A 16,201-nucleotide genomic window follows, 5' to 3' on the forward strand; every position below is an offset into this window, starting at 1 on the left:
ATATATATATATATATATATATATATATGTACAACATCTATGAAATGCTCTATGCTTTGTTTCTCAGGTCTGCTAGGGCTAAGGCAAGAATGGAATATTTATTAGGCACCTATATTAATGTTCCTGGATTCCATAATTTAAAAGTATAAATACTACACTAGTATAATGAAATCAGTACCATTCCAGTTTTTGCTTGTTTCCCTGTCCCTCCCTTTAAAACCTGAAGACTGTTAAGCTGCCTGCTCTTACATATGCTTGCCTGAGATAGAAATAATAGAGTGCTAATCAGTATGCTCATTTAGCTTTCTAAACCTTTGTAACATCGAAGATACAGTCTCAAAATGTTTAGCCTCTGAGACCTTAATATATTTGCTCTATAATCATGGTGTATATGTGGTAGCTGGAAAGATGCCTCAGTGCTTAAGAGCAGTTTTTGTTCTTGCAAAGGCCTGGGTTTGGTTCCTATCACCAACATGGTAGCTTATAACCATAAGCTTATATCCATAATTGCAGTTGCAAGTGATCCTGTTCCCACTTTCTGATCTCAGACACCAGACACACACATGGTGTGCATACATACATGTAGGCAAAATACTTATACACATAAAACCTAAACATTTTTTAAAAAAGAATGGTGAGTAGTAGCAGGAATACAGAGGTCTACGGACGGTCGGAAGGTAGGCTTACATTCTGTAACTAAGATCTCTTGGTGAAGATAGTCAGACAGTGAAGAAAGAGCTACCAGTAAACATATTCTTATTTGATAGCCAATATCTTAAAATTACACTTTACATGCAGGTAGCTGGGCTGTCAAAGAGTGGTGGTTAGGGAGCTGGTAGCCCTCGTTTTTAACCAGAAGGTATATATACAACTAACTTCCTCCTAAACTGGACTAACTTCTGTGGGAAGCATAACTTTAGGATTTGCTGAGAACATCTTATAAAAGACCAGAGTTCAACATGTCTACAAGTTGCATTATATATATGTGACATATAGTTTGTATAGCTACAAGTATGTATGTATTGCAGATTACCTGGACACATACAGGATTTGTGGTTTTAGGTAAGATTAGGGTTTTAGTTACTTCATATAGCAGGGTGACATTTCTACCATTCTCTACAGTATCTCTCACTCTGTGTGAAACCCTTTCACATCTTCACTACACCCACCTCTGTGTTTGCGTGTACATACAAACATCTGCGTGCCTGTCAGGAGCTATTGCTTCTTTTAGGGTGAAGAGGAAATATCAGATTTTTCTGAAACTATATATATTTAGAAAAGTATGTGCAGTATCATTTTATTTTTTAAAAAACTGAAAATGCATTTTATTCAAACCATAGGACTCTTTTGATCAAACTCTTTTGATTGGCTGTGATTGAAAAGTATGCTTTTAAAGTGTCAGGGTATCCTATAGTAAGGAGGGAAAGGATTCTTCACAAGTATTTAGTCTGTTGCATATGGGTTGATCAAATTTTCATAATTCTTAAAAATTAGTTATATTTTTAAAAGATTAATTGTAGAATAGAATCTTAAAAGCTGACTATCAATCCTTGCAGCTCTCTGCTACCCTCTCCTAATTTTTTTGAGGGGAGGGGTCTTGTCCATCGTCTTCTCTTGGTTTACTGAGTTGCAGGATTCCAGACAAATACTACCACACCTCACTAGTTGTAGGTTGGGTTTTTGTTGTGGTTTGTTTGTTTGTTTGTTTTTATTTTTTAAGAAAGGATCTTATACTGTAGTACAAGTTGGCCTCAAATTTGGGCAAACCTGCCTCAGCCTTCTGAGTTGCAAGGATTATAATAAGCAGATGCCACCACAACAGACCCTAGTTGTAGTTTTTAATGTGAATTTTAATCAAAGGTAACACATAAGTATATTGATCAGTGAATTTTCAAAAAGTAAATTTTGTACATAAGCTGCATCCAGGACAATAAGAAGAACATTTCTGATATTTTAATAAGTAATAGTCCTCTTCTCCACCTCATTCTGAGATTCTCATTGGTGCCCCTGTCCCATCCTCTCACTCCCAGTTGAAACTATATAAAATGAAAGCAAGTTCTCAAGGGAGTAGACAAAAGTAGGGCAAATTGTTGTAAGAAATGAATGTCTTTGAACACTTTTGTATTTTATAGACTTGGCCTACTGGTTATCATGAACTAAACTCTTACATATGCATGGAAGTACAGCTCAGAGTCAAAACTCACTCAAGATCAGACAAAGTAAAAGTTCTAGACTGCTGGTTAAACCTTCATTCTTTACTACCACACACTACCTTTCAAATGTGAGACTAGGAAGGCTGCAAAAAAAGATTTATTTTTGCCTCTTTTGTTAATGTATTCCCAGGTTGGTGTAAAGCTGCATAGAGAAATGCTATGTCATTGTCATTTGTCAATGCCTGTGTTTGTTTTCCTTCCTTTCCTGTCTTTTTTTTTTTTTTTTCAGTGCTTCAGGCACAGTGTATACTGCAATGGATGTAGCCACAGGGCAGGAGGTAAGTGTTCATCACCAACTGTTGTTATTTCTACTTCTTCAGGTTTTTGTTTAATTTGGAGTTAATTTTACCCCCCCCACCCCCACCCCGCCCCGTTTTTTTCTTTTCTTTTTTTCACTCAACAGGCCAGTTCTAGTTTCTTTCTTTACCAGGCTAGTGCTAAATAAGAGACTAATATGATAAGACTTAAAGGTTGCAAAAGCTAACCAGGCTCCACTATGGAGAACAGCAGTTCAGAGCAGGAGGGTGGGCAAAGTAAGCTAGCGTGCTGAATAATTGCAGGTAAGACGTGATGTTGGAGACGTTATTTCAGAAGTAGGTAGTTAGCAGGTAGCTTGATAGAACTTAGTGATAGGTTGTCAAGACAACTTCCAGATGGTAACTCTATTCCAGGAGAAAGAATAAAGTGAGAGATATAAGTATGAAGAAGGTAGATACTGCCTGAGAAATTTTACTGAATTGCCTAGTTATAGGAGATTTAAACCCTTGTCTGTCAACCTTCCAACTATATGCTTCAGATCCCAATGGACACTGGACTCCTCATTTATTTAGAGGTACCTTATTTTATTAAGTCATGAGAATGCTGACCTTATAAAGCCCACTGACCCAAGATCAGCAAAAGGAATCCAGGAAGGCAGTATCAAGTGGTTGAAGGCTTTTTTGCAGACTACTCTTGGTTGGCTACAAAATAGGAATCCTGATAGGTGGTTGCTACCTGGGAGAAATCTTAAGAGTATTGGAACTCAGAAATTGAGCAAGGAACCTCCTCTTTGAGTGAAAATAAAGTTTTGTTCTCTGAGAGAGGCTTCTTGGATCTACTTGTGTAATTTTGATTATCAAAATCTGGTATCTGTCCTTGAGAGACAGCACATATTTTATTGGGTTCTTGTTAGCTTACAAGTGTAAAAGCCAAATATGTTCTGTGTGAGCAAGTCAATTCTTTAAATTACCAGTGTGAGAACTGGAGAGATGGTTCAGTAGTTAAGAATACTTGCTACTCTTGCAAAGGACTCAATCAAGTTCAGTTCCCAGTACTCTCATTTGGGTGGCTTAAGAACATCCTGTATTTCTAAGGGGATCTAACACCTTCTGGCCTCAGCAGATGCTACACTCCTGTGCACAAACACACATGGACACAAAATATACATAATCAAAAATAAAATCTTAAAAAAAGCAAAAAAAAAAAAACAAACCCCATCATTATCATACTTAAGAATTCATTGAGAATTCACAGACGTGGATGTTTGCCTCAAGTTATTTCTGTTACCTTTGGTGAACCATTTGACCTTTTTCTGCCCAAATGATCAGAGCTGTGTTAGACTCTTTTATTTTGAATTGTGTGTATTTTGGGCTGCAGAATCACAGCAGAGCTAAGGTATTAAGGACTCCCTCCTGCACTGTTTCTAGCCTCTTGGGCCTTGTAACCCTTGATGGGAGACACAGATGCTGAGTGGTTCCTGGAAGTCCTGGAGATGCCTGTGTGAGAGTGAGCGATAGGAAAGCTTGACTTTGCTGTGTGCCTGTCTTGTGGTTATAAAACTATGAATGGAAGCAAATCCATTAGAGTGGCTAATGCAGTGTGGTCAGGAAGGCCTCATTTCCTGCCCAAGGGAGTATATCGGTAGTGAGACTAGTGTGATGCTCTTAGTCATTGTGAATGATTATGGGGTTGTTAGCCAGCTGGAAGAAAGGGAGCTTTTGTCTGTCACACATAGATGGGTTAGCATGTTAGTGCTTGGAAAGCTACCCATTAGAAATCAATCATTTTCAAGCTTGTTTTTAAAGGTAATGTGTATAATAGAAAGAACATACTAGAAGAGCTTTGGAGTCATAGTGATAGAGAGCATTGACTGTGATCAGAGGTTGTTTTCTTACATGTCTTAGCTTCAATGTTTATAGAAACATACAACACTTTGAAGAGTTGTTAGGTTTACCTAATAAGTAATCTTGTGAATATCTAAGAGTTAGATAAGGTAAATACAGCAGCTAGTCCCATCGTCATTCTTGCTGATCTCATATTCATTGCTGGCTTCTTTATTACCTATATCTTTTACTTACATCTTATAAGTAAAAGTAACATGATGCCTATTTTTTTGTACTCAAAACATATTTTGAGTAGATTATTATTTTCAATGTATCTCTGAGGAGACTTAGGTTCAAAAAACTGGTGATTCGCCAAATTTAGAAAATGACAGTCAAAACCTAAAGCAAAGATCTTTAGGGTTTAAGTCCAGTTATTTTTCTTTTATAGAAGTGCTATTGCCTATCCTAGATGGATCTGGTTTCCTGTTCTATTTAAATTAAATTTTAAAAATTACTTAACTATGAAATCAGGCTGATCATCAATGTATAGTTCTTCTCTATCTCAGCCTCCTGGGTGCTAGAATAATAGGTAGTACCAAGTATTTTTCTAGTGACTTTTTTAAAGTGGTTTTTTTTTTTTTTTTTACATTGAGGTATCAAATTTTGATGTATATGTGAATAGCACAGTAGGCTTATTAAAAGTTTGTGCTTTTCAGTAGGTTTTGAGTGGCACCTGAGAACATTTATTTTCAGTCTTTGAGACGATGTTAAATGCCACTAGCTAAGAGACTCCCTTTAAAACCATTTAACATTGATAAGTTATGAGTTACTTTAGGGATAAGACCATGTCTTCCTCATCATTGTTTTCCTTAGTACTTAAGGTCTAGTACTAACCCTGTGCTCAGTAAATGTTGTATGACCCTTGGTGCACATTGAATTTACTCTTATTTCAGGTGGCCATTAAACAGATGAATCTTCAGCAGCAGCCGAAGAAAGAGCTGATTATTAATGAGATCCTGGTCATGAGGGAAAACAAAAACCCAAATATTGTCAACTACCTGGACAGGTATGGCATGGGTGGGTTCTGTCACAGAAGTTTCAGGGCTTTGGAACCTAAGTGTTAGAGGAAAAGATGAAGGTAGCAATTGGAACTGCTTCTATTTAATTTTCCGTGCTGAGCTCTTTGATTGCTGGAAATCCTTCTAAGTGATGGTCAACCCCACCACACTGAAGCTTTTTAGCAACTAATTCTTTACTGTTTCTAATGCTTTCTGTTAAGGGAAGTTGGCCTTTTCAGCCCATCTTTCTGATGTCCTTATTTCATTCTATATTCCAAGTATTTCCTTATCCTGCTCACCTTCCTGAATAATTCGTATTGTCTATATACTCTTAAAATGCGATGCTCACTACAGTCTGGGAGTTGTTTTGAAATCTGACCACCATGGAAAGAATGGTACTCTTTGCTTTTCTGCCACCCCCCACTTCAATGTCTGTTTCATTGCTAACTACTAGTAAGTTTGTAGTCAACTGAAATTGATTACCATTCCCTCCCCATATAAACTTGCATTAAACTGGAAATACAAAACATTTTAGCTTACCAGCCTCAACCTCCTGACTGCTGGGATTAATGCATGCACCACCATTTTTACCATGTATGTTTAGTCTTCATCACCTTAAAAACTTCCTCTTGAGTTGGGATGTGCTTACTATTGCAGCTTAGTGATACAATGCTTGACTACTGTGTGTGAGGTCTGAGCTTGGTTCCCAGCACCACCAGAGGAAAATTACAGAACAGGATTAAAAGCTTACCTTTGTTTGAGTGTTAAACTATCTCAGGTGTCCCCATCTGCCAAGTAAGAGTCCCATTATCAGGATGAAGGAAAGATGACAGATCATACCTTAAGCCAACACGTTTTTCTCCAGCAGAGCTTCTTTGCTGAAGGTTACCATGAGTCAGTTGTCCGCTTTTTCATTTGTATACAGTGAGATTTTTTTATTTATCCAAAAACCGGGGCTGAGTCAAATTCTGTGCTAACTCAGGCCAGGCCACGGAACCACAGCTTTGGTTTATTTGAAGATGCTAGAATCACAGAAACTCAAAGAAAAAGCCATTACCAGCAGAGTAGTAACCTTGTGTAGACTTTACAGCTTTGAAAAGACTTATTACCACCCTTTCACTTTACATATATATATAATATATTTATATATAATATTATGCTATATTACATTAAAATAATATATATTTAACATATTACTTTACTCATAGATTTATTCAGTAAATATTGGTATCTGCTGTGCTGGACCTTGGGGCTAGTAATGATCTTGTAGATTCAGATCTAATAGAACTCTCAAGGAGGTTCTATGGCCCTCCCTTCTGATGGTAATGTGGCTTTCAGACCCCTCTTTTCACATGTGTGTACTGCCTAGATGCTTTGCAGCATGGGAATAAAGCCAGTCTCTAATTTTAGGAGATAGCCTTTGATATTGTGTTAAGATGTGATTTTATATTTTAACTTAGTATTCTTAGTTTTAGTGTTTGGGACTTCACAGACCATATATGCTTTGTTTTTTCTGGGCATATCCCTAAGTAACTGATTACTGATTCTGTCCTCCAAATTTTGTGATTTTCCAGAGTAAGGAATTGTAGACTCTTCAAAAGCTGGCTGAGATAGTTTCCTAGGCTTTGAACTCACTTCAGTGGCTTAATGTGTTCTGACTGTTCCTTCTCACCCTATACCTGTTTTTCTGCAGTTACCTTGTGGGAGATGAGCTGTGGGTTGTTATGGAATACTTGGCTGGAGGCTCCTTGACAGATGTGGTGACAGAAACCTGTATGGATGAAGGTCAGATAGCAGCTGTGTGCCGAGAGGTAAGGCCAACATTCAAACAGGAAGTGACCTCCATATTACTGTCCATGAAAGTTCACACCTTAAAGAGGCTTCAGTATGGGCTCTGTGGAGGTAGGAGAAGCTAGTTCTGGGACTTATCATTCATATTGTATGCTTGTGTTTTATAATTTCTACAACCATGACTTTTTTCTTTGAAGCTAACTGTTCTGACCATGGCAGAAAAATTAGAAAGTACCCAACAGTATCTATTTAAACAGTCATAATTTCACTCTGCAGTTATAACTATTCTAACACATATTATTTCTCTTTATCTATTTTATTTGGACAGACATTTGTCCCGCCTCCCTGATTTGTGTGAAGGAAGTAACATTGGTAAGAAGGTAGTGGCATAGTTTAGATAGTCAGAAAAGGTTTCTTCCTTGATTTGAATATGCACCTAAATGACATGTAGAGGCAAGGCAGCAAAATTCTAGAATAAAGTAACTCCAGACAACAAGTCTGCTGTGCTGGCATATGCCTGTCATCCTGGCACTGGAGGTGGAGGCAGGAAGATCAGAAGTTTAAGATAATCTTTGATTACAGAGCAAGTTCCAGGCCAGCATGAGATATAAGAGACCCTGTCTCAAGCAAACCAGTAAATAATCAAAGACAAAATAAACAGAAAAAAGGAGCATAAATAGATACTTTGTCTTTTCCCCTTCGTTATAATTAGATACCTAGAGGTCTGTACTGCTATAAAAAGCCTTCCAGAAGGTTCCCATGCGCAGCAGTATCTGCAGAGGACAGGCACATTCTTATGTTCCCTGATAATGTGGTAAAGATAGTGATGGGAATAGCCAGTGGTGAAGACTGAGGCAGGATTTCTCTGCATAGCCCTGGCTGTTCTGGAACTCNCTCTGTAGACAAGGTTGCCCTCAAACTCAGAGATCCACCTGCTTCTGCCTCCCAAGTGCTGGGATTAAAGGTGTGCAACACCACTACCTGGCCCTGAGAGATAGAAAGTTAGGAGACTGACAAAAAGAGTGAGATTAAAAATTTTATGAGTCTGACATTGTGTCTGAAGGTGGAAAGCTTAAGGCATATGGATAAAATTATAGTTGTATATTTAGCCAGTGTTAATGAGAAAGAAATACATTAGCAACATTTTAATTCCTAGCTGGGATTCCTAGAAGTTCATGTTTCATTTACTCTACCACTAATACAAGGACCTTTTAAAAGTAATTCTTCCCCCAAAAGCTCCCCCCATCACATTCTTCTTATGAATTTTATTACTACAGATACGATGGATAATTGTGTACATGCAGCTGCCTTTTGGAGGGTCAAAGTCATTATATTATTTAATATGTTTTCTCCTCTAACCTTGAAGTGCAAGCCTGGTGACTTGGTTTCAATCCTCTGAACATTAGCACTAGCAGAGAAGCAAGGCCTCAGAGCTGTCCTCTGACCTCCACATGTGCTCCACAGCGGCTCCCACACCCCAACCCCTGTGAGGGAAATAAAATCAAATCTTGACAGAAACCCTTAGTTTGATCCCCAAAACTGTACCAACAAAAAACTTGGGAAGAAACTACTTAAATAAATGGTATTGTTATTCTTAAAATATAATAGAGACCATTATCACTTTTGAAACTGCTTTCTGAGACACAGTTCATATGCCATATAATTCATCCCCTTGAAGTATATAGTTCACTATTTTTCAGCTTATTTTCGAAGTGACTATTAAAGGATATGGATTTTTTTTTAAAAAAGCACTTGGGAGGCTGAGACTATAGGCCAGCAGAAAAGAGTAGTGTATATAAGGCCCTGAGTTTGACCCCAAGTATTGTGCCAAAGCCAGAAAAAGCATGGCCAAAAATTTAAACATTATATAATAGGTGCTATTATCATTCTTTAAATTTAAAGTGATGCCTCTTCTGACCTTCATGGGCACCAAACACGTATGTACATATATGTATGATACACATACACACATGCTGGCAAAACTCTCACATAAAATAAAATATATAAATCTTATCTAATTTTTTTAAGATACTGCTTACTTTTAACTAAAAAGTTCTTTTGCATTTGTGTGTGTGTGTGTGTGTGTGTATGCATGTGTGTGTGTGTGTGTGTGCATGCACATGGTGTGTTCATGCCATGGTGTGCATGTGAAGGTCAGAGGACAACTCTACCAGGTGGATTCCAGGAATCTTGCTCAGGTCATAACGTTTGGTGGCAAACTCTTTTACCCACTAAGCCATCTATCTCACTTGCCCAGAATCAGACATTTTCATTATACCATTGTAACATTAGTCTGTTTGTCATTCATTCTGTTGGATAAGTATAAGTGTTTAAGTTTGTTTGTGTGTGTTGAGGGGATCATCACAATAGGTGTTTTGTTTTATTTTCATTTTTATGGTTTCCTCTTTCTTTCTTTCTTTCTTTCTTTCTTTCTTTCTTTCTTTCTTTCTTTCTTTCTTTCTTTCGTCCTTCTGTCCTTTTGTCCTTCCTTCCTTCCTTCCTTCCTTCCTTCCTTCCTTCCTTCCTTCCTTCCTTCCTTCCTTCTTTCAATATTTTTCTCATGTCCTTTACCGGTTGTAATCATTACTAAAACGTAAAAGTCTATCTGTGCTGGCTCTGTGGGTCAGTGAACGATGTATGCTTGGTGAGGCCATGGTCTCACTTCTCAGCATTTGAAAACAAAGCTGTCTTTGTAAATATCTCTGTATAGAACTTAAGATAATTTCAGGTGCCCACTGAAAATTTGTTTTCATGCTTCATAGCGATGTCAAATTCAGTGTGTCTCAAACAATACAGACGTCCTTCCCCAAAATAAGATTGTCTACTAAAGTCACTTCCATGGGTCTCCTTTCCTAGACATAGAAATATATTGTTAAAATACTTCTGATTAAAGAAAAATTATAAGACAAAATCAGCATCCAGTTTTTAAATTAATTAATTAAAATTTAACTTGTGTGTGTATTTGAGGTGGAGGGTTAAGTGCATATATATGTGGATGCCCAAGGAGACCAAAGGCATAGGATCCCCTCAAGTGAAGGAAGAGGCAGTTTGTACACTGCCCAGTATGGCCACTGAGGCTTCTCTTCAGCCTCCTTTACCCCCACCCTGCCTCATGGAATTTTAAAATGCGCAGTTAGGAGTCAGAAGAAGACTTGGTTATATAGCTGGCTTTGCCTCTTTACATAGGGCAAGTCTGTTTATTTCTGGAGGCCTTACTTCCTTTGTCTTAAAATAACGAGGTTAAATTATTGTTAGTCTTGTATATTATAAGTCTCTTTCTTCTGTGCCCACTACTTCAACAGTGTCTACAAGCTTTGGAGTTTCTACATTCAAACCAAGTCATTCACAGGGACATCAAGAGTGACAATATTCTGCTGGGAATGGATGGCTCTGTCAAGTTAAGTAAGTAGGAGTCTTAGGAGTGGTAGCACTTAACTCTGCACATGGGGCTAAACCTCTGTTGGGATGGTAATTAAATAATAGTAACTATAACAGTCATTAAAGAGACTTAAGTATTTTGTAAAATATGAGATAAATTCCTCTGTATTATATTGGGTCTTACAGTGTCTTTTCACTATTTTTTCAGTTCTTTTGCACATTATAACACTTCCCTCCTGAATGCCTACTTCTGAGGTTCTCTGATAGGTGCTGAGGGTACATTTTACCAGCTTTCAAGAAGCTTTCTGTCTAGTTTGAGAGACTTGTAATGAATTAGAAAAACAGATTTATGTAACTTCACTTATTCTGTTATTTATTCAGCAAATGTATTACATGCCAGTCTCTTCTGGGGTACAGAGAAGACAGTCTTCACTATCCACTATCGGCTCTATCAATTTAGATAAATGTGTAGCTTCAATATAGTGTGAATGAACTGCAGGTAGTATTTTGTACAAAGGAGTGAAAGCAGTAAGTTGCCGAGACAGAGGCTGTGCCATAAGTGGGTAAACAGTTTATGAGAGGACTATTGGTGCAGGGTAAGGACTTGTTAAAAGTAGGGCCATACTTACATGTTGGTGGTTGGGTTTTAATTCTGAGACTTTTGTCCAGAGGATAATGGAATGAGTTAATTATAAGACTCTGAGTTATGGGAATGTTTTTTAACCATTTGGTTTGAGGAAAAGGCAGGAGGCTAGAGATATTGTTCTTAATATTTCTCCTACTGTTCATGGTTGAATGAGCAGTGGACTAGTAGCAGTGAAGTGCGTCCTGCTTTGGTGAGACAGAGATTGCAGACAAAGCTTGCTGCCCATGTGTAAGGACACAGGACTTACTGATGGAGTATCCTAATTTTGTCTTTCTTCTCCCCCTTTCTAGCTGACTTTGGATTCTGTGCACAGATAACTCCAGAGCAGAGCAAAAGGAGCACTATGGTGGGAACTCCATATTGGATGGCACCTGAAGTTGTGACACGCAAGGCCTATGGACCCAAGGTTGACATCTGGTCCCTGGGTATTATGGCAATTGAAATGATTGAGGGGGAGCCCCCATACCTCAATGAAAACCCTTTGAGAGTAAGTGTCCTCATCTTCTTGCAAAGTATTTGGGCAACTGTCTCTAATCCTAGGAAATTGTACTCAGGCTCTTCTCTCTGTATACCTGGGCATAGTTATACATTCTTGTACTCCTAGACATACAAGACTGGGATAAGAAGATTGCCAGTTTTTGAGACAAACTTGTCTCAAAAGCAAAAATATGGACCTGGTGAGATGACTCAGTGAGCTAAGGCTCTTCCTGCCAAGCCTGATGACTTGAGTTTAATCCTGGGACCTACATGGTGAAAAGAGAATTAATTATCACAGCCTGCCCTCTGATTCCCACATAAAATATGTGGTACATATGTGCCCACACTAAATACATGTGTATACACTAAATAAATAAGTATATATAACATGCATTCAACAGATACTGTTGAATTTAAAATATAAATAAGCCGGGTGTGGTGGCGCATGCCTTTAATCCCAGCACTCCGGAGGCAGAGGCAGGTGGATTTCTGAGTTCCAGGCCAGCCTGGTCTACAAAGTGAGTTCCAGGACAGCGAGGGCTACACAGAGAAACCCTGTCTCAAAAAAAACAAAAACAAAAACAAAAACAAACAAACAAAAAAAACCCCAAATCCCCAAACAACAACAACAATATATATATATGTGTGTGTGTGTGTATATATATATATACATATAATATTTATATTTAATATTTAATAAAATATTAACTGGTCTAAAGATATATCTCAGTTTTTGAGCTCAATCTTAGAGTTGGGGGCTGGGGGAAGGAAGGAAGAGCTGAGTTCTGACTATATACAAGAAATTGTTCTGATAATACCAAGTGATTCTAGAGTAGCAGATGGTAACTGCTATGGCGAAAAAAAATGTAGAATAAAAGCAATTGACAGAGTGATAGGGACGGCTTTATTTAGCGGAAAGTTTTCTTTTTTTTTTTTTTTTTGTTTTTCGAGACAGGGTTTCTCTGTGTAGCCCTGGCTGTCCTGGCACTCACTTTGTAGACCAGGNGTTTCTCTGTGTAGCCCTGGCTGTCCTGGCACTCACTTTGTAGACCAGGCTGGCCTCGAACTCAGAAATCCGCCTGCCTCTGCCTCCCGAGTGCTGGGACTAAAGGCGTGCGCCACCACGCCCGGCATGGAAAGTTTTCTTTTATTAGTTATTTCAGCAGAAACATGAAGGAGTTAAAGGAGTAAGCCATGAGATTTAGTCTCAAGCAAGTGTTTACAGGTATCAAGAATCCCATTTGGTTTTTGCCTGGAAAAATCAACGGAGGCTATTATTTCCCAAAAAGGAGTGAGGAGAAAGTAGACTGGTAGCCAGAGTCAGCAATAAGAAAGGGCCAGCCACTAAGTCTTGTGGGCCAGTGTGAGAACTTGGCTTTTATTTTGCATCATTAGAAAGGCTTTTCAGCTAGATAATAAGAGGATCCAGTCTGTACTTGAAATGAATGAATTGTTAGGCTGCTTCTTTAGGAAATAGACAATGAGAGGCTAATAGGATAGTTCGGACAAGAGTGGTTGCTTGGGTCAGAATACAGGTGAGAAGTAGACTTGGGAAGAGCTGCCAAGATGCCTTGAATAGTAAAGGAAGTGGAATCAGCAGTCAGCACAGCATGAATTGCTGACGAATTCAGTTGTCCTTTGCATTAGTTACTTTTCTGTTTAGTCTGCTGTGATGAAAGTACTGTGACCAAGGCAAGTTACAGGAGAAAGGAACGCATGCTTGTGTTTCCAAGGGGATAAGAGTTCATGATAACAGGGAAGTGGCAGGTAAGTTAGCAGGAACTGGATGCTGAGAGCTTCTATCTTGAAATACATATGAACCAGAGAACAAACTGAAAGTAGGGCAAACAAAACCAAAAGCTCTGAAACTCTGCCTCCAGCAAGGCCTTCATGGCCAGTTAGTAGATTGATGGGAACACATGCCTAACTTGAGTAAAACCCATAAGAGCAGAAAAGGAGAAAACTGAGATGGCGTTTACAAGTGTTTTCTCCTCTTACATGAGTTTTGTTATGAAGGGTGACAGGGAAATGGAACAGTCTCTCTCTCTTTGTTTTTGTTTTTCTGTTTTTTTGTTTTGTTTTGTTTTTCTTCAAGACAGGGTTTCTGTATAGCCCTGGCTGTCCTGGAGCTCTCTCTGTAGACCAGGCTGGCCTCGAACTCAGAAATCCGCCTGCCTCTGCCTCCCGAGTGCTGGGATTAAAGACGTGCGCCACCACTGCCCAGCAGGAAGAGTCTCTTGTAGTGTTGAAAAGGGTCAGCTAAAGGTTGTGTGTTAGCTGGTGGAAGGGAATTGGTGGTAATGGGAGAAGAAATAGAGTATACAATAAAGATGCAAGGCAGGTGGTGACTTCGATTGTGGACAAATAGGAATAGGAAGTTACTTTGTTTTTACTTTCTCACTTAGTTCATCTTCCTATCTAGTGCAGGAATTCCCCTGTAAGAATATCTACGCTTAACTACATGCTCAGATCACCCTTGGATAGTTCCAGTTGCTGGAAAGTGCTTTATTGTCTCAAAATGAAACTTTCTTCTCTAGTTTCGACTTTATTGTCCCAGCTTTGCTCTCTCACTCCACATGTAACACATCCTCCTCTCCCTCTGCCTCAGATATGAAGGTAATCAGTGTGGTGTGGTGGAAATAACACTGCAATTAGAGGCAGCACGTGAGCTCAGAACAGTGAATGCCACGGCTGGAGAGCCTTACATGTGAAATGGGAATAATCATCTTGCCCCACCTCTGAGTTACTGTGGTGACTTAAAATGAGTGTAGCTGGGTGTGGTAGTGCACACCTTTAATCCCAGCACTAGAAGTCAGAGGCAGGCAAATCTCCTAAATTCAAGGCCAGCTAGGGCACACAGAGAAACCCTGTCCTGAAAGTCAAAGCAAACAAACAAGAGTGAGAGATGGGGAGAGCGAGAGCGAGCTTTGTAACTGAAGAGCTTAGTGTTTATGAAGGTTTACTATTACTGTTTTTCTTCTCCCAAGAGCGGGGAAGCAGCAGAGAAACAGTTGCTGTCTCGCCCGCCAAGCATGGCTTTTTACAATCCTCCTGGGTAGAAGTGTCAGCAGCACATTTCTGCCAACAACTAAAGGGATGTTTACCTTGCCATGCTAAGTGAAGAATAAACCCTTAGGTTTGTAACACCTCATAAGTTTACAAAGTGCTTTCCAAATGCACTCTAAAGAAATTTTTGTGGCTATATAAAGCATTATATAGCAAAGAAGTTATATGTTAGGTGTATATATACAGTCATATGACCGTGAATGTTAAGCCTGATCCTTAGGTTGGTATGTTCTCTTCAGGACATCACCGCTGATCAGAGCTGTGTGTCAGAGCACACAGAAGCTGGCTGTATTTTAGAGAACGTGTCTCGCTAGTAACAGAAAGAACCTCAGGAAGAGCACTACATAACTCTTCATTTGTATTGCTAGGCCTTGTACCTCATTGCTACCAATGGGACGCCAGAGCTTCAGAACCCAGAGAAGTTGTCAGCTATTTTCCGGGACTTTCTGAACCGCTGTCTTGAGATGGATGTGGAGAAGAGAGGCTCAGCTAAAGAGCTACTGCAGGTAACTGTCCTTCTTCAGGGAGGTGCCTACCCAAGCCTTTTCATCTCATTTTTGTCTGCGTTTGCTGATTTTAGGCTTCTTTCCTACCATTTCACTTTGTATTTCTAGCTCCCTGTCACTCTTGGACTTTGCCAAGTCTGCCTTCTGACTGTTCCTCACCCTATATTCCCCTCCCCCAAGTCCCTGGTCTCCAAGAGGATGTTCCCGTCCCCACCCCACCAGACCTCCCCACTCACTGGGGCCTCAAGTCTCTTGAGAGTTAGGTGCATCTTCTCTGACTGAGTCTAGACCCTGCAGTCCTCTGCTGTATATGTGTCTGGGGCCTCATATCACCTGCTGTATGCTGCCTGGTTGGTGGCTCAGTGTGTGAGAGCTCTCGGTGGGTCCAGGTTAATTGATACTGCTGGTCTTCCTATTGGCGTCACCCTTCTCAGCTTCTTCCAGTTATTTCCTAATTCAACCACAAGGGTCCTCAGCTTCTGTCCATTAATTGGGCATAAATATCTGAATCTGACTCTTTCAGCTGCTTGGTGGGCCTGTTGGAGGGCAGTCATGATAGGCTTCTGTTTGTAAGCACATCATAGCATCAGTAATAGTGTCAGGCCTTGGAGCTTCCTCTTGAGCTGGATCCCAAATTGGGCCTGTCACTGGACCTCCTTTCCCTCAGGCTCTTCTCCATTTTTGTCCCTGCTGTTCTTTCAGACAGGAACAATTCTGGGTCAGAATTTTTGACTGTGGGATAGCAACACCATCCCTCCACTTGATGTCCTGTCTTTCTACTGGGAGTAGATTCTACTAGTTCCCTCTTCCCACTGTAGGGCATTTCATCTGAAGTTCCATCCTTTTGAGTCCTGAGAGTGTCTCTCACCTCCCAGGTCTCTGGTACATTCTAGAGGGTCCCCCCACCTCCTACTTCCTGAGATTGCCTGTTTACATTCTTTCTACTGGCCCTCAGGGCTTTAGTCTTGTCTACCCCCACCCCCAA

At 39.7% G+C, this 16,201-nt stretch overlaps 1 protein-coding gene across 4 annotated transcripts in view; it reads left to right on the top strand.

The window, feature by feature from the left end:
- Positions 1–16,201, top strand: part of Pak1 (p21 (RAC1) activated kinase 1) — a 125,637-nt gene that overhangs the window by 105,124 nt on the left and 4,312 nt on the right. For all 4 annotated transcript variants that reach the window (XM_021167463.2, XM_029479658.1, XM_029479656.1 and 1 more), the window contains exons 9-14: positions 2,443–2,491; positions 5,248–5,360; positions 7,046–7,163; positions 10,446–10,545; positions 11,458–11,654; positions 15,079–15,216. In XM_021167463.2, the coding sequence (XP_021023122.1) occupies positions 2,443–2,491; positions 5,248–5,360; positions 7,046–7,163; positions 10,446–10,545; positions 11,458–11,654; positions 15,079–15,216 (715 nt within the window). The remainder of the gene's footprint in view (positions 1–2,442; positions 2,492–5,247; positions 5,361–7,045; positions 7,164–10,445; positions 10,546–11,457; positions 11,655–15,078; positions 15,217–16,201) is intronic.

Source organism: Mus caroli, chromosome 7 (genome assembly GCF_900094665.2).
Source record: "Mus caroli chromosome 7, CAROLI_EIJ_v1.1, whole genome shotgun sequence".
Taxonomy (NCBI): domain Eukaryota; kingdom Metazoa; phylum Chordata; class Mammalia; order Rodentia; family Muridae; genus Mus; species Mus caroli.